Here is a 27,039-nt window from a genome sequence, read left to right on the forward strand (position 1 = left end):
TTAACACCCTTTAAAATATTTATCGCTGAGGGAACCATGGACTTTTTGGCTCTGCCCTGTCCTCACACAACTGGTCTTACATTTGTACAGTTTACCTAAGCTATTAATGTCGAATTCGGAAAAAGTACAAGCTAAGATTAAATGGAATGTTTTTTATACATTGTTTGTAGTTAAACAAACAAACAAACCAAATAATATCAAATAGGATGAAGAGGAAGAGCTAATCAAACAACTCAAGGCTACCACCAGAGAAACACTCACTCAACCCTTAGTTATTATATTTTATGTACAGTACACATCTGCTCTTATTTAATGTTTCCTCGTTTATACATCTTATATTAAAATATGTAGTAATTATTTTGCTTGATCCATCCAATGATAGCATGGCCAATTATCAAAAATCCTGGAAGTTGAATAGTGTGTACCATTTCCAAAAGACTTATATGAAGTGAAACATTAATTATATTTGTTTTAGTTCCTGTCCACAAAGGTTTCCAGTTGTCTGTAGGTAGATTGAAGTTCCAAGGAACTCCAGGATACTGAAATATATGGGAATTATCTTTCTCCTCATCTTACTCCTGGATCTCTACCTATTCCCTTGCTGTGTGTACTTTCTTGGATCGTCGCCATAACATTCTGCAAAAAACAAAAACATTAGCACCTCACTTATAACGTCAATTATGTATAATCATTTCAATTTTTTTTTTAGTCACCTCAATGATAATCGCTTTCATCGTTGTTTTTCCATTATTTGAGGGTCAACAAAAATCGTAATTCATATATCTTCTTCCACTACAACATACTATATAAGTATAAAGCCACTTCAGATACTTCAAATTGTAATTTTAGTCAGGGATTGGCTAAAAAGCCCTTTATTTTTATTTTTTACCTGTAAAATTTTTAATAAAAAACGTTCTTATAGGTAGGATATCCAAAAACCATTTTATAAAATATTATGTGTACAATGCAAAGACGAGAGATTCTTCATGAATAAATAAAATTAAAATTAGGAAAAGAGCGTGGCTAACGTAAAAAATAATATATTTTGAGAATATTTTGTTACGGTTCGAACTAATAATAATAAAGCTTAAGAAGAGGGGAATGAAGAAAAGAAGAAGAAGGGTCATGCGAACCAAATGTATGTTTGCAAAAAAAAAAAAAAAAGAAAAAAAAGAGGAAGAAAAATAGGAAAAAAGGGGAGGTTTTTAGCATATACAGTATACTCACTCTCTGGTGGATCCATTTGACTCCAAGTCCAACTCTTTCAAGGGGGAAGTGGTGAGAGTGTGTAAAAAGGAAAAAAGAGTGAGTGTAGTTGATTACTACAACTACTAGTCTACGCAGAAGCGGAGTGCCCCTCCCAATATTATAAAAGCCAGCGCTGTTTTTTTAATAAGGCCAGCGTGTGCGAATTTCTTTTTTTGCTAACACGCATTGCACGCTACGAGAGTAAAAAGGAGAAGAGAAGAATAAAAAAAGAAGAAGTTCTTTTATTTACTAAATAAAAAAATTTAGTTTGGGTGTGTTGCTGTATCTTGCTTGATGCCTCTTGCATAGATCCACTTTTTTGTTATATATATTTGTGACGGTATCTAAAATAATTCAATATAATAATAATATTATTATATTAAAAAAAGCAAAAGGAAGAAAAAATTGTTTTCCCAATTTTACAAAATCATTTCTTCTATAACTACAATCAAATAGTGTGTTATAACTTTCGCGCCAAATGTATTTTGAAAATATAAGAAAGAAGATGAACCTAAATAATAATAAGTGAATATCATATTCTTCACTCACTCACTCAACCTTCTACTTCGACTACTACTACTACTGACAGTGTGATATTCCTAAATATATATTTATATATCCATACATATATGTTTAGTTTGGTGTTAATTTTAAGTAATAATTACAAATAATGGAATTTTGAAGACATTATTTAACTCTCTCATTCAACGCTGACCACCCTTTTCATCCTAATTATTGTATAGAATTATTATTATATATATATATATTATCTAGTGATATTTTATATTTTTACCAAATAACGGATTTTGGCAAAAAATATATGAGTATATTTTATTACATATTATTGAAAAAATTATTGTTCATATTCATAAACTCCAGCCCTCTCCAAAGATCCAAGTTTTTCATTAAACACATTCAACACACTACATGATGTCCTCATTTGCAACTCATCCAGGATATCTCTCATCAAACTCCTTAGCTTTATGGAATGTCAACTGTATTTTGAATCAAAAAGATTCTCGTTGGCTCCAGTTGGAAGTCTGCAGAGAATTTCAAAGGTAAAGGAACTTTTTGAACTAAACATATATAATATGATATAACTTTTATTGTCCCGTGAGTCTTTACATACAAAATATTGGATCATAATTGGGTAGGAGGGGGATGAAGTAAAAAAAAATGTCCATAAACGATAGAAGGTCTGTTCCAGGGGTAAGAAAATAAATCAACCAAAGGTTTTCAACCACCAAATAGAAAGATAACAACAACCCTTATAGGCAGTGGCCTTTGTGACACTTTGCAATGCATGAAATACCTAAAAAATTATGCTTGGCGATATATACAATCTTGTACAACACATAAATAAATTATTTTCTAAGCTTTTGCAAAAAAAAAAATAATATTAGTAATGAATATCACATAAAAACATCGAATAAAAAGATAATTTATCGAACCACTCGAGTAACTATAACTACATATATGTGTAGATTGCTTAAATCCCTTCTTTGATGCCCGAAGCACATAAAAAACGAGTTGGTTGAGGGGTTTATTTTTTTATTCACCTATAGTAAAGACAAGTTTCGTTTTTTTATTAATAAAAAAAAAAATTGCAAACCACATTTTACTTTCATCAAGGAAAAAGGAGAAGAAGAAAATATGCAAAGATCTGGTCAATGAACCCTACCTTTGCTTGTCATGATTTTCTATATATATATACAATGTACATTTAGCGAGTGGTGTGTTTCTTTCCTTCTAAAAGGTGCGTGGATCTAAATAGCTGCTCTCATCGACAATAATCCTTTTATATTTGCAATAAACTTTGTTACAATACATATAGTATTCATACATACATGATATTGCTTTAATTAATTGCAAGAAATATATATGAGGTAGTGACTTCTACTATTCTTATTATGAACTTGTTAACTTTCAACAACAATAGAAAAAAGAATCAAGGATCTATTATTTAATTTGTTAATTGATGAGATAAGACCTAATATAATTTCAAGCATTTTTGGCAGCATTTGAAATTAAAAATCTATTTTATTAATGAGAGAATATATTTGAGTATATTATACAATATACATAGTCTAGTGTTGTGTTTAGCTAAGGAAATCTTAGGCCGGTCTTAGATCCTAATAACTTTTGTATGACAAACAAATTTTGTCTGGATCGGTCTTGTAATAAAAAATGACGGTTTTTGTTAAATAAAAGAATTTCAATTATTATGTTTGAAATAGGAACTTTCATTCTAAGTTTTCAATTTATGTAAACTGTTTTAGACCAATTATGGAACAAAATATCGTTGTAGAAAACATCACTTACTACCAAACAGCTAGGTTTTCTTTTAAATTTGTTTTGCTGAAAAAAAATTAAATTTTGATCCCTCAGACGGAGTTCTGGACCGAAATATTCAGTAGGAAAAAAATTAAAACTTAATTGAAAAAAATAGTTTTATCTCTCAGATAAAGTTTATTCTTTTAAAAAAAGGAAATTTCAGTCCACGTTTTCAGATGGCGGTCTGTACCAAAATATTGTTCAAAAGAAAAAAACAAAATAAACACTTCAAAGTGATCCGAAAATTAATTTGGTCTCAGAGCAAAACACAACACAAGCACATTCAAGAATATGATTCAAACCACTATAAAAGCAGTAATCAATTAATTAATCAACACTCACTTCTGGTCGTCTGGATAGTCCTTTTAATAGTATATGACTTATTCCAAAAATACATTATTTCATTCATTGGATATGTGTGCCACTTCGTACACTAACATATATATACGTATGCCTCATCCTTCATTCATGTGTAAATTTTATTCATACCATAAAAAGTTTGCATTTTTTTTTTTCTATATTTATCCTCCCTCATTGTTCTTTTCATTATTGTTTTTTTTTCTTTTTGTGTAATGGGATTATTGAAATCAAGGATCAATCATATTATGTCGGACTAGGAAGTACATTCCTACATACATATTCCAAGAATTGAGCTGTTAATAAATGAATACTTATCATAATTCACCACTATCACCACTCACGTGATGAGTGAACACAAACAACACAAATCAAGAGAAGGAGAAATCCCTATTTTATTTTGTTACATTATGTACTGCACATACAATACAATGTTTCAAAGATTTTTTCGGGTTGTATTCAAGTTTATGGGATGATTTGAGATACTCACGAAAGTTAACTATATTTAAAAAACTTCATTTGATTTATGTCACCTAATTTTACCTCGATATGGCCCCTTTTCAATAAAATCTGTGAATGTATAATTGCTACTTTCAGTGCAATTTGTGGTGGCACCTCGATGAATCCGTATAACTTGTTGATATAATTTTTTCAATTGTTATTTGTCAAAGAATATAATTAAATGCTGACTCAATTTTGAGAAAAATCGTTCCAACTTACTTATGTGTTGATGGGTACATCTATAAAAATTTATTTAAGCTATTGCGTTTCTTCCTAAGCCATTTTTATGAACATTTTATTCATAATTATAGCGAGGGATTTTTTATGAGGAGGGGAATCTTGTAATTATAACTTATTTGCAATCACATTACTTAGGGTATTCATACATTATATATATATATATATAAATGACAGTCTCTACATAAATAATTCATTCAATAAAAAAAGGAGGGGTTGCTCATAGTAATAATAGCCAGTTGATCATCGTGATATTAAATTGAATTAAATTATTTTATTAAAGCAATGAAATATAGTACTGGAAGAGAGGGGTTTCATGATGATTCAGTTATTATTAATGATGATGACATCATAAGAGCAATTTTAGAAGATGGAAGAAAAAAAACAAGTTGTTCAAAAAGTCATTTTTAAAACTTCAATTTGTATATTAAATATCCTTATTGCTTATTCTTAAATTATTATTTATAATATATCTACATATTCGAATGTTTTACGAGAACGCTTGACATTATCAGTTGAGTTTTTTTGCCTTAATTAACTATTTTTTGAAATTATTTATTTTAAACAATCAACTAACCAGGCCATAAAAATTATTTTTTATGGCCAATATTCACATTATGTAAATGCAATTTTTATGCTTACCTAGCATCAAACTTTTTATAAAAATATTGTTATATCCTCGTACTTTTTCACATGCTTTTGAGTCCTAAGAGTATGAATCTTTTAAACCTTTACAGTTTATTTAAAGTTTAAAGATTTAAAAAATGCCTACTTTATAGTTATTTGATAGTTTTCGCATATAAATATTAGTTTACTGACATCATAATGTCGTGAGTTGAGAGCCAAATCCTTGTAACTCAAATATTTACTTCACAGCTTCGAAACTCAATTCTTTCATCTTACATTAAAATATTATTACAATCAAATGGATCTGAAAAATTCATTTCGAATGTATGAATTTTTCTGTTTTAGATGTATTAAGATTAAATAGTAGACTTATAACACCAATATTTGTAATTTTTGAGTCACGGCAATTTTGTATTCAACCTTCTGCTTGAAAAAAATCAAACTGACATGATAATATTTGAACTCATCTGAATATGGGTTTGTCCTGTAAATATCAAACTTGGAATGTTAAATGAAGGAAAAACGATGTGCGCTATACGCAATACAAAATTTGTCCTTATTTCGTAAATTTTTTCATTTTTTTGTATGCTAAGTAACTAAATTTAAAACATATAACTAACTTATTTGTCAAAATGTGCCAATATTTAATAAAACATCTGGGACACATTTAAGTACCCTTGGTATCTCCTAACATATTACTGACGACTTATTAAACCAAATCGGGTTCCTTTTTATACATAAATGTGTATACCTTAGTGGTGTATGTCCTTCGCCTCCCTTTTTCCTTCCATTTAATAAACATACTTTAAAAAGGCTTTCCCTTTATTTAATCAATATTATTAATAACATGCCTTTATTTGATGGATTTAAAAAGGCTCTTCTGTAGAAACAACAACAAAAAAACCACCCATCTCTATATCTGGATAAGTGAAACTTCTGAATAAATTTTTTTTTAAACAAAATTTTGAAAAATTACCAAATAGAAAGAAACAAATATTTTTTTTAAATGCTCACAGGCCTTTTTTTTTCTTATGGAATTTGTCAATTCTATTATGAAGTTAGATTTAGTTTTGTTTGCTCGGTAATCCCAATGCTCATGAAATTTAAAAAAATACTAGTTAGATAAGTTTTTTTGGTATTTAAAGAGAGAAAAATATTCATCTATTTTTATTGTGCAGGTCACCAATATACTTAAGTAATCAAAAAAAAAAAAGGAACACTTCTACTGGAACTGAGTATTACTCTGTCATATCCAGATTTGAAGGTAATGATAAAAATTCATATTATGCTATAAATGGATTTGAGTTCCCTTTTATAAGTGTGATTTATGAACCAAATACAAGGCTCATTAATTCACCTTTTTCAAACAAGTCAAAGTTAACGCCTATTTTATTTCCGGGCGTAATTTCGTAATATATAATTGTTTAAATGGGGGACAATGCTACATAATTTATATATACATTAAGTATTACGTATTATGTGTGTACTAGTGCAATGCTGTTTTGGTCTTGTTTCGTCACATTTTGTATCGTCGAAAATTTTGTCAAGAAAAGAAAAAAAATACGTTATTCAGATGAAACAATATAAAAAAATTATTTTTTTTGGTTTCCGTCTCGTAAGTATCATGCAAAATTATTTGTTGACGAATAACTTTTGTTTATTCATAGCTGACAAAATGAACACTTCTTTAGTGTCAGGGCTCGTCCAAAAATCTTAAACCTCCCAGAAACTGTTATAACTTTCGTTTGACCTTACTAATTTGGTCTTTTAAAAAAGTTTGGCATGAATCTGTCTCATAAATAAAATTGTCTCAAACTTGTCAATTACATAATTTGTGTTTCGAAATTATGAACATCGGTTCAAGGAGGTCATATGAACTTTTTAATGTGTACAACTTGAATAACTAGATATGTTAGAAAATTGATTCATAAAATGAGACTAAAAAAAATGGGACACGATTAGAAAACTATTAAATTTTATCCGTGGCCTTCAACCACGGTCTCAACAGAAATTTTGAGTTCAAATTGGTCTCAAAAAGTCACCAAAGACCAATCCTAATAAATACAATTTATGTATGCAATGTATATTGTATCTTGGATAAGAGCCAGAAGGTCATTAGAAGAAATGTGACATTTAGTTTAAACAGGAAATGGCTAATAAAATGTAGATATAATTTATGTAAACAGTGCTATTTTTGTTGGTATCAAGATTATGTTGTTTATTTGGTATACACATATATACGGCTTCAATAACTAGATTTTGATTGTTAATTTTGCGGCAATATATCGTTTTGGCCAGAAATACACTTGGGGCCATCTTTTCGTTATATGATAACGCTATTATTATCAGCAAGATACTTCATTGATAAATATATTATCAGCACAAATATAAACACATCGCTTTTTCCTCCTTTGAATATGTGCTATTTATTAGGTCAAATATTTTTGCATACTCCATATTACTTCATTCATATATACAAGTATGTATTTCTTTAACTGAGTTAAAAAAAAACTTAGTGATGGTATGTGAACACATATGTTTGGGTAATAAATAGAATCTTTTAATTTGTACATATAAATATAAAACTATGATTTATACTCTAATTCAAGAGAAAATGAGACATGAAGATGTTTATATTTGGCAACATTTTGGTGAAAGAAAAAAAGTGTGTTTTTTTATGTGTGGTGTTTCTGTGCGAGGAAGAAACAAAAATAGCCACAACAAAAGTGCAAGATGCAAAAAAAAAAAATTATATGTACTAGGATACTACTGAGAATAAAATCTTCTGTCGACATATTTATTTTTGTAATTAGGTTACTTTATTCATATGGTATGCGCAAATATATGGTCAGAGTACCTATTTACTTGAGAGTGACAATGCTTCTAATATATGGCCATTTTATAAAAGTGATTTATGGGTGCCTTATGCTGTTACATATCATATGGGTTAATGCAATTCTATTGTGTACTTTTTGGCAAGCATAGGTACGTATATACATATATGGATTATTATTAATTATACATTGTATTAAATTGATGAACGAATATTTATTCGTTTTTGCACATGATGAAATAAAATAATAACTCTGGGCGTCTTAGGTCATCGTCTCCATGTTCATAAATGAATTTTATGTTCATAGACAAAGTGAGTTATACAATACAAAGTTATTTAAGTCTATTTTGATATTAGTTAAAATTACTTTTACCTAACCGCCATAATCTTCCTGCAACTATATGATTTTTTCCAAAGTATTTATTAGAAAATGATTACTTGAGAAATATTGATAATATTATCATCTAAAAATAGTTTAAATACCTGCATGTGACTGGAAAAACTATTTCTAAAAAAAACTGATTTTCAAGTTGATTTCTATATTCACTCAAATCTAACAATATTATTGGTACCTAGGATGTTCAAACCTTTATCCATAAGTCTGTTTTCTTACTACTAAGTGTACCTATTTATAAATATATGTTGCTAAGTTGGCTATCAGGATCAATCACGTGCGCCACATCGAGACAAACTAGAATGATTTTTCTCCAAATTGAGTCCCCAATACATTTGTAATATTCAAATAGTTTTTGTCCATTTGGATCAACCAATTACTACGATTATTCTTTTTGAGGTACCGCAAATTGTTATTGCAGTAGCAAAAATCATTGTCACTATGAAGTAATTATAAATTGATTACTTGATGAAAGGTCATTTGAATGCTAAATACATTCTCATAAATTCATACAAGGCTTTAAGCCATGAGTTCTGAACAATTCTGATGCAGATTGGTTATGATAATTATCATTATCTGATTGAAGTGCTCATGAGTGAGTTTAGTACTATATTTTTTTTTTTGCACCAAATTCATCTTGGATAAAACAAACTCAAAAACTATATTGATCCAAACTTTTCATAAACACGAAGCCCCATTTTTTTAGAAGCTAAAATCCTTTTGGCAATTCAATCCATAATTCTTCAGTAGAAGATGATTGCTTGAGAGATTCTTCGATTCCTACTACGTTTCTATAGGATGAAAAATTAGACTGATGATAATCAAATTTTTTCATTCTTCTGAACAATTTGGTTTATAATAAACGATTAATAATATTTATATTAATTAGATTAATAAGACGAATTTCGATAACATTTCGGTCGGTAAGAGATGATTTTGTTTCCGTAGCTGTAGATATTTAAACTATGAGTGTCGCAAAGAAAAAGTTAAAAATCCCATTTTAAGAATTCACTCTTTATAAAAATTCGATTGGTATCTTTGAGGTCTTGGTCCATAAATCCTTTGTTCTCCTGTTTTTAAAATAATATAGAATATTCCTATAAACTTCTTTTTCACTTTCTCATTATTCATATTTCTCGTTAATTTGTTATTTTTATCTGCACATGTTTTACTCTCTATTGTACAAATGCAATACCCATAAATGACTCAGTCTCTGGAGGATCTGTGGAATAGTTCTACCTAGAATTACATTTTTATGCTCTTTAAAGTATCAGATAAAAGTATGCAACATTGTACAAATATCATCATCCTGTGTGTATGGATACAGAAGATGTCTCAAAATGATGCACAAGCTTCTCTTTGATTCAAAACAGGATTTAAAATGTATATAGTATGTACATATATATATATAGTAACATTGTCATTGGATAGAAGATGATTTTGCTTAACATTTTTGGGATGGGGGAGAGATCACAGGATAGAACACAATTTTTCTCCCCTCTCCTTGGAAAATTATAATCATTTGATTATGAAGAAAATAATTTTTACCCTCTGAAACTCTCATAATTTATTATGATGTCGTCTCTTCTGACATACTACTCATAAATATGAATTTTATCACTAAGATATAATCTGACAAATATTTGAAGGAAAATTATAAATATTTTAACCGGAATTATGTGTAGAAATATCTAGAAATACTTAGTTGTTATTTTAAAAGAGTAAATACTCTTATATTGTGAATGGGTACATATTAGTGTTAGGATTCGGTCTGGAAATCCTGGACCGGTCTGAGACCCTTATAATTTTTTTATATAAAATAAATTTGAAGATAATATTATTCTTATAAAATTTAATTTTTTTTATGTGCAGCCTTTTTTTAGAACACTAAATTTGGGTATAAGGTCTAGAAAATATCACACATAATCAGGGATGCCACTCAGAATTTTATAAAATCCTTAGATCATCCTCCATAAACAAATTTCAATAATAAACACTGAAATACAAAGAAACTAATACAATTTTACAGAATATCAATACAATTTGGCACTCACCTTAAATAAGTTATGTTTCATATTCTTCTTCACATTCAATAATATCTGCTGATAAGTATATACATTTTTTAATGAGTTTTAAGTATATCTTTGTATCGTTGAGGAACATTCCCCTGTTTAAGTTTCGTTATTAAAGCTATAGGAGGCTGCCAGTTCCAACATGTTCACCATAATTTCTAATATATTATATACGAAACAAGAACGAGTTCTGAACAAGTTGAAAACAACTAAAAGAGTAGTAAACTCTCAACACTTTAGATAAACAAAGTTTGAAGATATTATTAATATAAAAACAAAAGTTATTAATTATTGATGCATGCATAAAATCACAAGATTTCGACATTTTAAATAAAAATCCTCCCTAACGTAACTTCAATATCTCAAGATCTTGGGATAAATCCCAAGGAGTGGCCTTTGACCGAATCTCAACACTAGCACATATGTAGATTTATCTGTCAATCTACAAAGAAATGAAGGAACACATCCACAACTTCTTATATTTGATACTATTAAAATTTATATTTTGATAATTTTTAATTGAAAGAAAGACAAAAAAATTGTTTTATTCTTCAAAACTACTTTTTGTTTTGTTTCTAAAAATGCATTTTTTCTTGAAGAGTATATGCTTATATTTAGATTTTTTTGTTTTAAGTAACTCTTTCTACCTATATACATATTCACTTGGCTGAAAAAATACTTCAATGTACTTACCTATATATAGCCATGTATAAGATTTAATCATATGTAGTAATTCCAAATAAATGGGAAAATATCTTGCGATGTAGTCGAAGGCATTTCAAATAATTTTTTACATAAAACATTTGCCTTTTTTCTTCAAAAATTGTTATGATATTATGGAGTTTTGTAACTTTTTTCTATTTGCTTATCAAATTGGCATTATTTTCAAATCCTTCAACAATATTATATATTATAATCAACCTATAAAATGAATTATTATCATTAGAACTTGGGAGGTGTAATTTTTTTTTGCATGCAATATCGAAAATTTAGGAAGGAAGATGACAATAAATAGGCTAATTACGTTTTTAAATGAATAGATAAAACCCCAGTAAAAATATCAGACTAATATTCAAGTCCGAAGACGGTATAATGGATATAATTTCTATAGAAAGCTCTTATGTTAATATTTTGAGAGATCACGATATTATTTCGGAATAATTCTTTTTTATAACACATCGAATTTTATAGATGGGCGACGATTTTTTTGCAAATTTTTGTACAATATATGAACAAATACTTTTCTAAAAGTCATAAAAATTATTGGATTTATAAGACACTTATATACAGTTGTAAAATTACACTGCCTTTATAATTGGTGTATAAATTTGGACATAAATTATCATTTACTGAGGTATTTTTAGGAGAACGATTCGTATTAATTCAATACCTGACTGGAAAATTCTCTTATAAATGATTTTTGAAATATTTCTTCCATATTTTTCATTCGCTTATTATATGTATTTTGTTTTATTTTGTAGGCATAACGCATATATCTATTTTTTCATATATCATACAGACAGATGGTTATCTAAATTCCTTTTTATTCGGGCCTACCTACCAGTCATTTTCTCTACAATACATGTACTTTACAATGTATGTTCATACCACATAGGTACTAGTGATGGAAATATTGGGACACGGCAATATTTAAACATTTATATTATCACTTTTAAATATTCGCTGCATCATCACTAAGTTGATATTATTCTCTTTACTAAACAAAAATTCGTCTACTTGACTCTGATTTAAAAAAAGCTGGTTCTATTATGAATTCCAAAGTCCCTTAATACTTCTTGTTGTACAAAAGTACATTGGCATCCCAAAACTATACATATAAAAGCCACCATATGCATTGTCAAAACTTTATATTTATTTTTGAAAGTCGATGTTTCGAGTGAAAAAATCAAAAGTTTATCCTAAAAACATAATTTTCGTTAAGTAAAACTTAGATACAAATGTATAAAATACAAATTTGAAATGTATCTTCCACATTCGCATATCCACATTTTTAGATATCTGATACATCCTTACATACACAGTACATTGTACCTTGAAGCACCTAGGGGTATTTTGAGAAAATTGAAATCCAATGATCCATCATTTACAATTTTCTGACAATTTTTTGCGTATTTTATTATAATATACAAAATACATAATTTATTTCGCTTTTAAAAGGAAGGAGGGGGGATGAGTCTGTGAAGGAAGATAAGTGAAAGGGTAGGCAAGACTTAATTTTATGAATATATTCACAGTGTCTAAATATTTGTATTGGGTACCGGTTTGAGATCATTATATTTATGTAAGACTGAACAAATATGGTCCAATTTCAGTCTTGATAGGTCCCTCAAAATATACTTTTGAATTCAGGCATAAAAAAACAAATACATCAGAAGACAAAAACAATTGTTAAGTATCACGGGTTTTTTTTGTTTTGTTTTTTGTAAAACGAATTTCATTTGTTTTCATCTCTTAAATGTCGAGTCCAGGTGGGTCTAGAGTAAATAATTTAAGGCAAACTGCAAAACAAATTCGGTCTCGTACCGACTCTCAACACACTTAACCATGTCACACCTCTATTTGTTTGTTGTGAATATGTACTTATATAGATGTATCAGGGTACCAGGAGGAAATGACTGCCTGGGGTTTTTGGTACATTGTTCTACAATTATATAAAATAAATATTGGCAAAATGAGAACAGTGATTGATTTTTTCTCTTAAATATAAGTTTTTGATTTTGCAGATCCACATTTTTCTTCTCTCTTTCTTTTGGAATTGTGATTACGTAACTCTTCGAAAGAGTGAGAGAGAGAAATAATTGAAGAAAATTTACGAGTGAATCATCTATCTATCTTTATATAGGTATATAATGTGTATATTATGTAGGTATAGGTATGTGTGTATATAAAAAGATAATACGCAGAGAAAGAGAGGTGAAGAAAAACCAGTTTTTTTAATATTACATACATTTTGCTATATGTATGCTGTTTTTTCATTTTATCTGTACTATGAATTCTTCATCACCATTGTTAAGAAGAATGAAAAAATATTAATAATACGAATATGATATCATCATCATCACTAACATAAAATATGCGGATTGCCAATCATTTTGTATAAATAGTTACTATGTACTAGTGTTGTTACTCTGATAACGGGGTACTCTGATATTAAAATGGTACTATACTGAATTTCTATTGGAATTGGCTCTTGCAGTTTCACTACGGCTTTAAAAAAATTATGTCCCCCTCCCTACATAATCCTTCAAATTTATTACCCTAACAAACAAAACCTTTAAAAAAAGCATAATTGCAATTCTTATTTTGTAAGAAAGTCATCCAATTTCTGTGCTAAACCCCTACCCCAAAGAAAAATCCTGCTGATGCCCCAGAAGGAGTCCTTAAGGACAATTATTAGAATATTTTTAGTTGACAAAGTTTTAAAAGAACCAAAATACCCACTTGAAAACTTAGATGGGAGTGCTAACGACTACATCATGTATACGAGTATGTAGTTATAAATGACTCATTTATCAAGGAGGACCGGACCCTCTCCATAAAGAATTCAAAAAGGGGACAGGTTCATAAAAATGACGTCATAACAGGGTCGACAACATAATAACGTTATCACCTGTCATTATTATTTCCTTTCAAAAAGTGTTGTCCGATGCCCTGCTTTAGCGCCTATGATCATCGGTTACTTGGTTGCATTAGTGCCTTTATTCTGTACTTTTGAATGCATTAATACCGGAACTGCTACGGAAATGTTGGTATCCTGACAACATAAACTTGGAAGTTCTTTTTGAATAGCTTATAATGAATATACATAATAATCGCATAAGATCAAATATTAATTCGTATAAATATGCCCTTTGAGGAAAAAAGGAAGAAGAAAAAACTGCACAAATTGCAAACAAGGTGGAATAACATAAAAAAAGAATAAATATTGTCCTGTCTATAGTCAAAATGCATAATTCATTATTGATTTGAAGGACTAATAAATTAGCTACTCAATGTGTACTTGCTATATTTCATGTCATTAAATGGTCAGTCTAGGAGAAGAAGAAGAAGAAAAAACGCACATATCTTTATTTTATCTTTAAAATATCTTTTGAGACATTGTTTTTTATTTGTATGTACATATTTATTTATAGGTACGAGACAACTATACATAATAAATATAATAAAATATTGAACAAATCAATCTCTTTTATGGCAACGATTTATGTTCCTACATAAAGTTATATTTTTTAACCTATTTATTAGTAAATGAGCAAAATATAATGGTGTAGAATTAATTAAAACCGTTGAGTTTCTCATTTGATGAACAAAATTCATATTAGGTTGCAATAGTTGAAGCTTGGTCCAAGACTGATTTAGACCTACATGTTCTGTCAAAAATCAGTCAGCGTCATTGAATATTTTATCGGTCTAGAAATGAGGGACTTCAAAACTTGTGATGATCTATGTTGGTTCAATCTTTTAAAATCACAATTGTCGTCATCACAAAGCCATAATTTTTTTTTGTATAAGCAAAAATACGTTCTCTTCTGCTGTAAGTCTACGTATTCACGAATTCAAAGGAGTACTGATACATCTGTGCTGCACCAAAGCTATACCAAAACTTCACAAAGCTACCCTAAATTTAATCTTTTTTTTGAAAATTTATGTTGCGGGAACGAAAAGTTCATAGCGATAATATATTGTTCAAGTACATATTAAACAAATAATATGTTCAAATCAAAAACATCCAGGATGGATTTTTATGCATGAGACTTAAAAATGTGTTGAGAGTTATATTTGAAAATAAATATACATAATAGGAGAGTAATATTTAGGAGGATGTATGTGCCATACGAAATTAACATTATATATTCAAATAAAATCCTTCTTTTTATCTGCTGCTGACCTATTGTTATAAAAACCTACTGATGCAAATAAATAAACATGGTAATTTCTTTAAAAGAAAGAAAGGGTATCAAAAGTCTGTTTTTGATATATCTCCTCTGCAAGTCAAAAGCATATCATTTGCATTGTATACATATTGGGCTTTTGTCCGACATTTCTCTTTTTAGGACTTGCTAACTATTTTACCGTTGTATACACCTTTAAATTTGTCTACAAAACTTTTTATTTGAAGAAAATAAAGTAAAAATTATTAGAATCAATTTGAGTTTAAAACAAACCTTTACTTCAGGTGGTTTACGACTGATTTATTTTTACTACTGTGTCTGAAAGTATTTGAAGTTCATCAAACTCAAATTATAACGATTAGTTTTTTAAAAATAAATAAAGATGCAGTATATTTTCCGATTAACTGTTTTTATGAATTGAATCTTGAATTATTTTATAGCAGCTACGTGTTATGAACTCAAAAAAGGTATTACATATTATTTGGGTTTTTATATAAATATTTATTTGTTTAAAATCTGTGTCATTTCATACTCAGTAATTGATAAGACTATCAATGAAATGTATATAATAATTGATAACTATTCTCCAAAAAAAAATTAACATTTAGAAACATGAAAATTATACAAGGCTAGTAGCTACCATATCTTTTTCAAATTTTTATTTTCCATTCTGACAGTCGAGGTTAAAATTAGATAAAAAAGCTCGACGTGGATCATTGTCAAAAAAAAAAAATATATATAAATTAAAGGAAATCCTGCATGATCTAACAAATTGGCCTTAATCGTTAGATATTGCTCCTTCGATAATTAATGTATATATATTTTTTTTTTTGTAAAGAAATAAAAGAGATAAAAAAAATAATGAAAAACAGCACACATTATGAATGAATATAAATATAAATTTATTTAATTTAATTATAAGTTAGAAATTGTTTGGGTTTAGTTAGGTAATTGGCTTAAGCTTGACTAGGCTTAGGGTTCTTTAGGCTTAAGTTGCAGAGAAGAGGTAAGAGGAGAAATACTTGGAGGTTTTAGTTAATTAAGGTAAGGTTGGTTACATTGAAAATACTTCAAGTTTACGGGAGTTTAATCAAACTTTTTTCAAATTTTATGATTTGTGATGTCAAATGAACACTTGCATTATTTACAAGCCAGTGACGCCATACGTTTATTCTGTAAGCTATGCAACATTAGTTTACATTATTTCACTTATTAATGAGTTATAAGGGAAAACTTATTTTCAAACTTGAATTGATACATGTTTATTTTTTTAGAAATGACTGTTTTATCCATTCATATATAAATTTAAAGACTAACTTGTTAGATCATTCCTTTAAATTGAACACAATTTCTCTTTATAATAGATGAATATAAAAAACAATAGAAGTTGATTTATTCAAGTATAAATGATAATATTTTTGTGGCACTAAAAATATTGATTGACTCTTTTGATTAGTAAATAACTTTTTTTCCCCTCATTGAGTTTATTATCTGACATTGTCAAAAAGTTCATTGAATTTGTATCATTCACCACTCCTTACCAAAAAAACTACACTCAAAATCTCTTGAAACTTATGTTACTTGTTAGAAATAAAAAAATAAGTTGAAACTTTCTTATGGTTGTTTATGTACTATCATTAGGTGCAAAATCATATTAATACATTAGTTTCGGCTAGAAATTAGGTCTTAAAGTGAAACACAGAAAACGCAAATACTCGTGGACATAATTGAATATGTAACATATCCCTAGTAGTAGTTATGTCATTCAGAATTACAGACATACATTTCAAATTTGTTATTTTTGAGAGGTTTTTCTATATATTTTTTTAAAGGAATTCAATAAATGCTCAACATTGCGTCAATTTAATTAGAAGGTATTTGAAAGAGGGTGTTTGTTATGAGATGAAAAACAAACAACTAAGATGGAGTAGTTTTAGCAAAAATTTCAGGAGCTCTGTCCCTTATATGTAGATAATATCATGTTTTCTCATATCTATCCATATAGTTATACATATATATATAATACCCGTAACTAGGATTTGTATAAGGAACATCAATATAAAAATACTTGCATATTAACCGCAAAAACATGCTCCTTGTGATATGTAAGTCGTTAGCCAGTAAAATTTAAAAAAAATATTCAAACCTTTATTGAAAAACGGTTATCCATTTTACCCTGGTATTTTTCATCACTATTGATGTGTGACTTTGAATTTTCCCCTTTTGAAGGAGTATTTATCTACAAGTAATCACAAACAAACAGTTCATACATATTTTTTGTGACGTTATCATCTGACTTGAAAACTCAGCAAGAAATGCTTATGATTACATTACATAAAGATATAAATAGTGTTGTATCAGCCTTTATTTTTTTGTTCCAGTCCAGTCTTAGGACCGGTCCTTAAGAATGTCAGTCCTTTGGAATGTCAAGACTGAACTGGACGGGACTGCATTCTTCAGTTCTAAATATGGACGAACACAACACTATTTATAAGTTACTCTCATTCATCAGATACCCTATTTGTCACCAATTCAAAAAAAATGGGGGTATTTTCGTACATATGCAACAAAAATGAAGCAACTTTTAATTGTTATTGACTTTCAAAAAGTGAGGAGCCTCCCCTGTCTCATCAGTAGAGATGGATTTTTTGTAAGAGTACTAGAAGAACATGTGAGCGAGACATATAGTACACCTGAATTAAGACCTTTGTTAATATCAGCACCCTGCTATTTGATTTTTGACGTGAGAAAAGGAATTACTGCTATAAATTCACATTTAAAATATATTTATTGCAGGCAAAATATTATAATAATAGAAAATTCATATATTGTATAATTATTTTATTATTCATTTTTTAATTAATTTACACTAAGGATAAGCAAGAATTCTTCTTTTAAAGGGAGATGTTAACACACACACGTACGGCTTATTAAATAATGAACAAAAAAGAAAAAAAGAGCTCAAGCATCGACCGTTTTTCCTTTTCTAATCGCCATGCTTAGTTTTTTCTTTACACACATACCATTTTCACTCATCAATTATAGAATTGCATTAGTGCTTTATTCTGTACTTTTAAAGTTATTATTTAAGGAAATATATCTACAAATTACTTGGGTTTATCAAAATATATGTTTCTAATCTAGTTCAAAATTACATTAAGCGGCTCAAAAAAAAAAATATTTTAAACCCATTCCTAATATTTATGTACCTTATACATGTACACATATAATCTATAGAAATCTCATTGTTTTTAAAACATCTTTCATCAAGAAACACCAGATATGTTCAATGTTCCTATACAATATACACATTCATATATTTTGATTGAATAAACAGACTTGAGTAACACTAATAATAATAAAAACTAGAAGGTCATTATAATAATAAAAGAAAAATAGAAATACAATCATTCAATGAGTTATTGTCTGAGTAACGCGTGTTTATTTATTTTTGCTTTGTTCTCCTTCAATGTATGGATTATCTCCCGTCAATTACTTTCTTTATATTAATGAGTTAAAAATATGAATACGTCCTTCAACAATTTTGAATCCCCTACCCTTCCCCCATTCCACGTATGAATCAACACTTTTTATGCAATTTCCTTACTTTTGTTCTTGGAATATTCTTGCAATTGTATAAAATATGTAGATGCCTTTAATCTATGGCATTGCATGTAATTTAAAAAAAATCTAACTTTTCTCAGAATTATCGGTTCACCAATTATTTTATAAGAAGTATATTTTTGTAATTTTTTTTAGTTAGACTACCTGATTTATATATTAAACTTATTATCCAAGAAGAATCAAATCTGCTTAAAGAAAACTGCTATTTTTCAGATGGAAAAGTTGACTATATCTGAAGTATATAAAAAACAATAATTTTTGGATACTTATATAAATCAGTAATTTTGAAACTTCCCATTTCTAGGGATCTTGAGTTCGATGAGATCCTGTTTTTGACAGATTATGTAGGCTTTTTAACTTATCATTAAGCGATAGTGTTTTTGGGAAACTCATGATGTGTAACCGTATTGATTGAACATCAATGTGAAATGAATTTAAACAGAAACATACAGAACAAACATATTGGCGCCAGCTTACGATTTGTACGTCTAAGAAAAGGTATTTTAACATCATTTAAAATTTTGTGAGGAATGAAAACCTCACATTTTCAACTATACTTGATTTGAAGTATTTCCTTCTAAAATGTATTGTATTGTAAGCAGGATTGTAATCACTAGGGTGAAACAGTTCCCCAACGTTATAAGAATCAGCAGATCTTAATTTGTTACTGCATTGAAATAAGGAGAGCACAAATACAAAATTTTAGCAAATTTGGTAAACGATTTGGGCTATCTTCAATTTTCAATTTCTAAACGCGTACGACGCAAAACTTTTTTTTATGCGATGTTTTAAAACATAAAGGATAGTAAAATATTTCTAAGATCAAATAAAGATGATTTTGTCTTATGTATAGTTTAGTTTTATACTCTATTTTCCTTGATTGTAACAAGCAATAAGTGATTGCACCTAGACCGTTTATTAAATAAGGAAGATATTATTAAACGTCAGTTGAGAAAAGAAAGAAAAAAAACCAATAGTTTTTCCTTTTTAATTCCTTCTTTTTCTTACTAGTTATCATCTTTATATAATAATATAAATTTATGATAATAATTAAATTAGTAACCACTTATCACAAATAAATAGATCATTTGTCAATTTTTGAATTAAGAACTACTTTTGTTCTTACTTTCTGTTTCTTTGATTTGGAAGGGAATATCTATCTTTCACAAAGACTTCAAGGCTATTTTCTAAGTTTCTCTTTTTTCTAGCTTGGATTAAAAATACTTGGGCTATCTTCAACCTTCTTTCTTCTTCATCGTTAAATATAAACAAGTTATCAATTTTTTCTTTGTTCATACAAAAACCAGGATATGATTCCCATTTTTGAATTGATTTCTGCAAGAAGCTTTTGTCTAGCCTCAATAACACCAAGAATCTTCGCTGACAACCTGTGATTAATTCATGTTAATTATTATATATTTTAGTGTCTTTGGGGACGCTGGTTTTCCATATCTTGAGTTATGCCTCTTGCTGCTGAGTCTTTGTTCTAAAATCAGTAATTGTTAAGCCATCTTTATTTTGATGTATTTTCCAACTTGATTAATACATAATATTAATGGTATGAGATCTTCATTTAGGTACTACAAATATGTGCCGAAAATACCATGATTGCTACATCTGAACAGTATTATCGATTTTTTTTATAACTAATCAAGTTATTTACTAGTATGAGATCCTTCAAAGGGACTGCTGAAGGAAGTGGAGCTGTAAACTACCAATACATGTAACCAAAATAAAAATTGTACAAAGAAATTTAGTTTTTGTTGCTGTCCAGTCACAAATACAGTCCCCTTAGGTCATTCTTAAACTATATTTTGGCTGACCAATCTTATAGCATAAATAAGCTTTAATATCCACCTTGCTCTGTGTAAGGCACCAGGTCTGATGAAATATCTGGAACCTTTATCCTTTCCCTCACTTAAGGAGAGAATCAACAGTTCCCTATAATCACCTCTAACAAAAGTATCAGTTGACAAAATTTTCCAAAGCTGAAGTATATCCTCTTTCTTCTCCTCTAGTCTATCGTTCAGAGATGGATAATTAAGATCCTTCATATCACTTAGTTTGAGTTGTTCAAACAAATTTTTGAATCTAAAATAGTAATAAACACTTCCATTTCGAATAGACCAAATGTAATATTAATTAAGTAACCGAATTTATTATTAAATAAATGAAAATATAAAAAAATGATGTACTGAAGTTTTATAATGTCTATTTCTTAATAAACTGTCTAAGAGCGATGACTCATTGCTCTATGCAATCAAAGAAATTAGAGTCACAAAAAAATTATTAAAAAACGATATTCTTTTTTTGTTCATATAAACTTTTTTTTAAATAATGCACATCAAATTTTTTTTGATTCGTGCGTAGAAATTGCAATTGTGCAGGAATTAAATGTTAACAAAATTATGTATATATGTTTTACTTACCTAGCTGCAGGATCAAAATTATGGAACACTGATTCTGAAAAGAATTTATTATTTCAGAGGCAATTGCATCACTGCGTCCTCTTTTGAATTCATAACTGCGTTGAGACAGCTGTTTAAAATCAGAAAGAGCAAACATAAAGAAATACTATTTTGGTTTTATTATTTTCTTTTATGGAATTTCACTGATAAGTAAATAAAAGATTGTAACAGTTACTCTATCTGACATTAGAATTGTCTTTGAACCCTCATACATTAAGTGTATTTCCTTTTCTGGAGACAACCAAGTATCGAACCTACGCACATCGAGTTCAAGAGAATCGCTTTTCACGAGAGCGTTGTCCATTGAACTTTGTCATTCCATTTCTATTTATTTGTATTTAAGTGAAAAAAGTAATAAAGTACCAATATTAATTTGGGTACTAAAGCCAATATGAAAATATTGATATTGCGACAATGCTGATTGTGAGTTTTTTATAGAAACAAAAATTTGCAACTATTGACAAGGATACATTAGTAGGCCAAGGCGTACAGTTTGAGTAATCAGGGGACAAATATTTATGATTAGGGCTTTCAAACCCAAGTAAATGTATTTTGCATTACTAATTGAATGTCATTCCATATACTTACTTAACAGTGATCTACTCCTCCCCTTTTTTAAAAATTTGTAAATGATACTATTACTATTTTGACCTTTTTATATAGTATTTTGAATACTTTTCAGGTCTAAGGGCACATTTATTTCTTGTCTCTTAAAGTAATAATAATAATTATTATAAAACAAACGGGGAAAAAATATCAAATTTCTTGTAATAAAAAACAAAAAGTATGAAAACTGAGAGTATTGTCTCATAACGAGACAATTAAATCCTAACATTTCATCAAGGGAGAAAATAGAAAATAAACAAAAAATAGTTGTAGGGTAATTCAAGCTAACAATTATGTATGTATGTTGCTAGTACACATACACAGAGGATATTTGCACATCCGATTCCCTTAACTCAATTTGCAAGATTGCATCATAAATACATACATATGTATGTATTTATAGTGCATTGCACGTTACAGATATATATATATTTTTTTTTAATAATAGAGCTAAAAACAAGTTGTGTATAGCAATTATACCCCAACATTATTTCGCAAATTACATCATTTCACACATTTCATCTAAGAAGAAAAAGATGAAGTTAGTGAGAGAGAAAAGGGAAGGCAATATACAAAAGTATTTGTTGTTGGTTGTTCTTTCTTTTGGCTTTCACTCAAGAAATAAGGGATAAGAAGAAGGAAGCAGAGGAGAGGGGGGAGATGATAGCATGTGCCTCTGATATTGTGAGGATGATCCTATCTATTCACTTTTCTTCCTTCCCATAAAAAGTAGTCTTTTGTATGTAAGTAGGAAATATCTTTGTTGTATACGCACACAATGTACAAAATGTACAATGAACATCTCCTCATATACTCTATTGTTTCACTCTCAATTTTCTTAGGGGAAAAAAAACATGACAAAATAACATAAAAACATCCTAGAATACATACAAACTCCCACCACTATCCTTTCGGATGTGTTATTTAAGAATATACATAACACATTTTTAATTCACCTGATTTCTAGTTATTACCAACCTCCAAAAGACATCTGTCAAAATTCCTGGAAAATGTGTTCTTCAGTCTGTGAGTCATGGTGCAAAGTCTGACGCTACTTTTGTTATTTCCAAAACAATGGATCTAAAACAATTTTGTATTTTTAACTTTAGACTGCTTCTTTCTTGATGTGAAAAAAATACTGTTTAAGCTTACCAATGACTTGTGAAGTTTTATGGGGACTCTGTTCCTTAATGTGAATAAAAAAAATAATACTAATTTAAAAAAACACTTTTGAACGAAGATAAAAACGTTTTTTGTTTGTTAAGCTAGGGACTTTTCAGTAACATATGTTATGTTGAGTGTATGCATAACAACAAAATCTAGGGCTTTCGATTTGCTGTATTTAAATTAACATTAAATGATCGTTTTTAACGATTTATTTTAAAAGAGAAACTCAGTAGCAGATACAGTCATTAAAAAAATATCACACACATTATAACCTCCTTTGCCTCAATAACCACCCTAATTCGGTTTCTAAACCAAGCACATGGCCTGAAAACTAAAACCCAATCTAAATTCTTGCATTTCAGTACAATTGAGTCGATCAAGGACGTCTTGGTGGTGTGATAACCTCTGCTGTTCTTTGATGTTGTGTGAGTTTTTTCGCTTTTGATAAAAAAAAGTATGAAATATTTATTATTTTTAACGAATTATTTGTAAAACATTTGTACTAATCCATTTTGTCGAGGTTGTTTCTGATATTTAAAATAACAAGTTATATTATATAATTTTGTAAACATACGAAATAATTGTAAGAAAACCCAGTATCACAACGAGAACAAAATGGATTTATTCTTGTTTCTGACTAAACATTTCAGGAGTATGCCAAAAAGTATTGGAAAAAGTAATTTAAAAGGATTTAAAGGGTTATATATTTATATAACTAATTATGTTACGTTGTTGATAATTTTGTGGGCATGAGTCTCCCCCCTCCCAATGATAAAAACAAGCATCACCCTGGTTGTAAGTCTTCATTTGATTTATGAAACTGTATTTTGCTCCTTTCAGCCATAAAATGTATCAATTTATTATATTTCCAAGACAAGGATGAATTTTTGCTACTAATTTAAAAGCAATTGTCGGGGGGTCAAAAGATCAATTATAATAATTGAAATAGACGATAATTATTTATCAAAGAATACAAATGATATCCACACTTAATAAAAATCATCATAGCTTGCTTTTATGTAATAGTTTATGTAGAACTTGGTAAGGTAAGAAATTGATTTGTTTACTCAAGGACATGTCAAGCAAGGCATAGTAATTATATATTACTACGACAGAATATACCAAATATAAATATACATACAATGCAATGCAATATGTATATAAACTCTCCGTATAAGTTCCTTTCCTTACAATTTTTGATAGTTTGATAGATATTTAGCAACTAAATGGGAGTTAAAAAAAATTGATTATGACTTTATAGAATAATGATATTGACAAAAAAAAAATGAGAAAAGGGTTATTTAACATTAGAGATAAAAAGAAAAAATTTAACTGAGTGTCACAAATTGTTCAGGGTTTATTATTATTGATAATTCATTCCAAGTTTCATCAATACTTAATTGTGTGTGTAGTTAAGTATGATTAACGAATTTATACAATTAAGAGCAATTTTTCAAAGGCAGAACTTTGCGTATTTTGATCCAGGCATATTACATTATTGTATCTTACTCAAGAATGCACAAACCCTCAAAGCATTAAAATATTCTATTTTTTGCCAAATTATTATTTTACTAACTTCAGACCATTTTTACGTATTCATTCACAGTGTGATATTAAATCAATGTTTGGTCGTGTCTATAAACAACAATTTATGCCAAATGACTATATGTATGTCTTTATTAAAGATGAAAGACTTTGTGGTTTGCACTTATTTTTATTTTTCGTAATCAGCATACTTAACTATAGATACATTTATGTATAAATAAAAAATAAGAAAATTTAATATTTATAATGAAACTCATTTGCATTGATTTTTACATCCTATCTATGCATAAGTATGTATATATATTTTGTTAAAGTGAAAGCAGATATTAATGAACTGTTTACATCAGTTGAGATTAGATACGTATAGTGTATATTTATGTATAATTGCAATTTAATTAGAAAATCTTAGGTTTTTAGGGAAAGTCCTATGCACATTTTGGCTACAAACTACAGCTTTGATAGAGTAGAGTTCGTTTAACAGATGTCTTCAAGGCCACGTACGTACTTCATCAGATTGGGGCTCCGGTCCATACTGCTAGTATTGTACAAGAGTGGATTGGAAGTAACATGAACTTCTGGTCAAAAAAACTTTGCCCCCCTCAGAGCCCAGATCTGAATCCACTTGATTCTTCCATTTGGTGGCAAATTGAGAAGAACCCCGGCAATTTCTACAACCCGAATATTGATGCCTTGAAGACCTCTGTTAAACAGCAGTGGAGGATCATGATAAAAGACTAGGGTGTCAATTTGTGCAAGCGTTTCCGGAGGTGGTTGGAGGCTTTCATTGAGGCTGAGGATGGCCAGATTAATAATTAATGTGTATTGTTTTAGTAATAAATAATATAAAATAAAATTTCCAATCTACAAAATCATCCCGATCAATTATGAGTATTTTAATTACTACTTAGAGGGAGGTATCTGTACTTTTTCTACACTCAGTATATGTATAGTACATAATGTAAATCGTTTGTATTTTTTAGCTGGCTTGTTTTTTTTTAATTGGTAATATATAAAGAATGATTTTTTTTTTTTTGCCTTAACTGTTGCCATTATTATTTAACTCATAAATAATGAAATTTCTTTTCTACTAACTTCAATTATATTCAAAACATGATTGAACATTGGTGTGTGCTCATAAGAGACGAAAAGTAACCGTATTGACTTGTTTTCGACTTAAAATTGTTAGACCTTCTTAGAGTAAAATTAAAGATTGAAGTCCGAGTAATTCTTGCCTATGTCATTGTTTATTTCCTTCTCCCTCTCCTTTCTTGTCGCAGTTTTATTAGCTGCTCTTCCCATCACCCCCCCCAAACATTCTTCAAATCGTCTAGTTATAATTATGATTTTTTTTCCTTTTTTAAATAACCAAAATACGCACAATTTTCATTGCAATACATATGTATATGTATGTTTTGTAGTTTTGGTGTTTTGGGTTTAGTAAGAAATATGACATCTAAAGTTTTAAAAAAAAACTTAAACTTCTAAACAATGAGCAAGTTGACTTTGATTAAACTAAAGGTTGAAAATAAACGCATATGGGTTAAAAGTTAACCTGCGTGTCACTTATGTGAATAAATCTGTCAAAAAGAAGATTTATGATTCTTGAAGAGCACACTGAATAAAAATCCTCTTGAATACATATATTTCAAGATGATTATTGCTAAGACAATACTAACATAGATTATTAAAATACGATTAGTTGAACAAATATATTAAACTTACAATTAAACGTAAGTGTAATTAAAACTATTCATTAATTAGAGCTAAATTAATATAATACAATACTATGATCACTGATGACTCTCCCTTTCTCTATTTAATATACCACGTGTTTTCCTTCTTCTCTTCAGGTGACGACAGGGATACCTCAAATTAAGAGTATCATATTTCTTCAACAGGGACACCTCATTTAAGTGTATCATATTTCTTCACACACAAGTGGATCCTGAAGCCAAATGTTACGAGTATGTGTATTTAAAAACTGGCTTTAGTTAAATTGTAAGATCTCGTAGCTTCTCTTATACATAAAATGCTATTTAGATTGTAGATACTAGATACCTATGATAATATTTTTTTTTTTTCATCCACAATGCTCTCTACAATAAGACTTGAT

General features: G+C 28.8%; 1 protein-coding gene and 1 long non-coding RNA gene across 5 annotated transcripts in view; one reads left to right on the forward strand and one right to left on the reverse strand.

Moving 5' to 3' along the window:
• Window positions 1-250: 250 nt before the first annotated feature.
• Window positions 251-1,376, reverse strand: LOC121115612 (uncharacterized). Of its 3 annotated transcripts, none has more exons than XR_011779740.1 (4): window positions 1,228-1,376; window positions 890-982; window positions 714-821; window positions 251-636 (listed from the first exon to the last, which is right to left on the reverse strand). It is a non-coding gene; the product is annotated as an uncharacterized lncRNA (long non-coding RNA). The 3 variants fall into 3 exon arrangements; XR_011779739.1 differs by having other exon boundaries at window positions 714-830; XR_005863623.2 differs by having other exon boundaries at window positions 252-636; window positions 714-802.
• A 144-nt stretch (window positions 1,377-1,520) lies between these two features.
• Window positions 1,521-27,039, forward strand: part of mbl (splicing regulator muscleblind) — an 89,354-nt gene continuing 63,835 nt past the window's right edge. The window contains exon 1 of one of the 2 annotated variants that reach the window (XM_040709688.2): window positions 1,521-2,306. In XM_040709688.2, the coding sequence (XP_040565622.1) occupies window positions 2,176-2,306 (131 nt within the window). In that variant the 5' untranslated portion in view covers window positions 1,521-2,175. The remainder of the gene's footprint in view (window positions 2,307-27,039) is intronic. The other variant, XM_040709687.2, reaches the window with a different exon arrangement.

This window comes from Lepeophtheirus salmonis, chromosome 4 (genome assembly GCF_016086655.4).
Source record: "Lepeophtheirus salmonis chromosome 4, UVic_Lsal_1.4, whole genome shotgun sequence".
In the NCBI taxonomy this organism is placed as follows: Eukaryota; Metazoa; Arthropoda; class Copepoda; order Siphonostomatoida; family Caligidae; genus Lepeophtheirus; species Lepeophtheirus salmonis.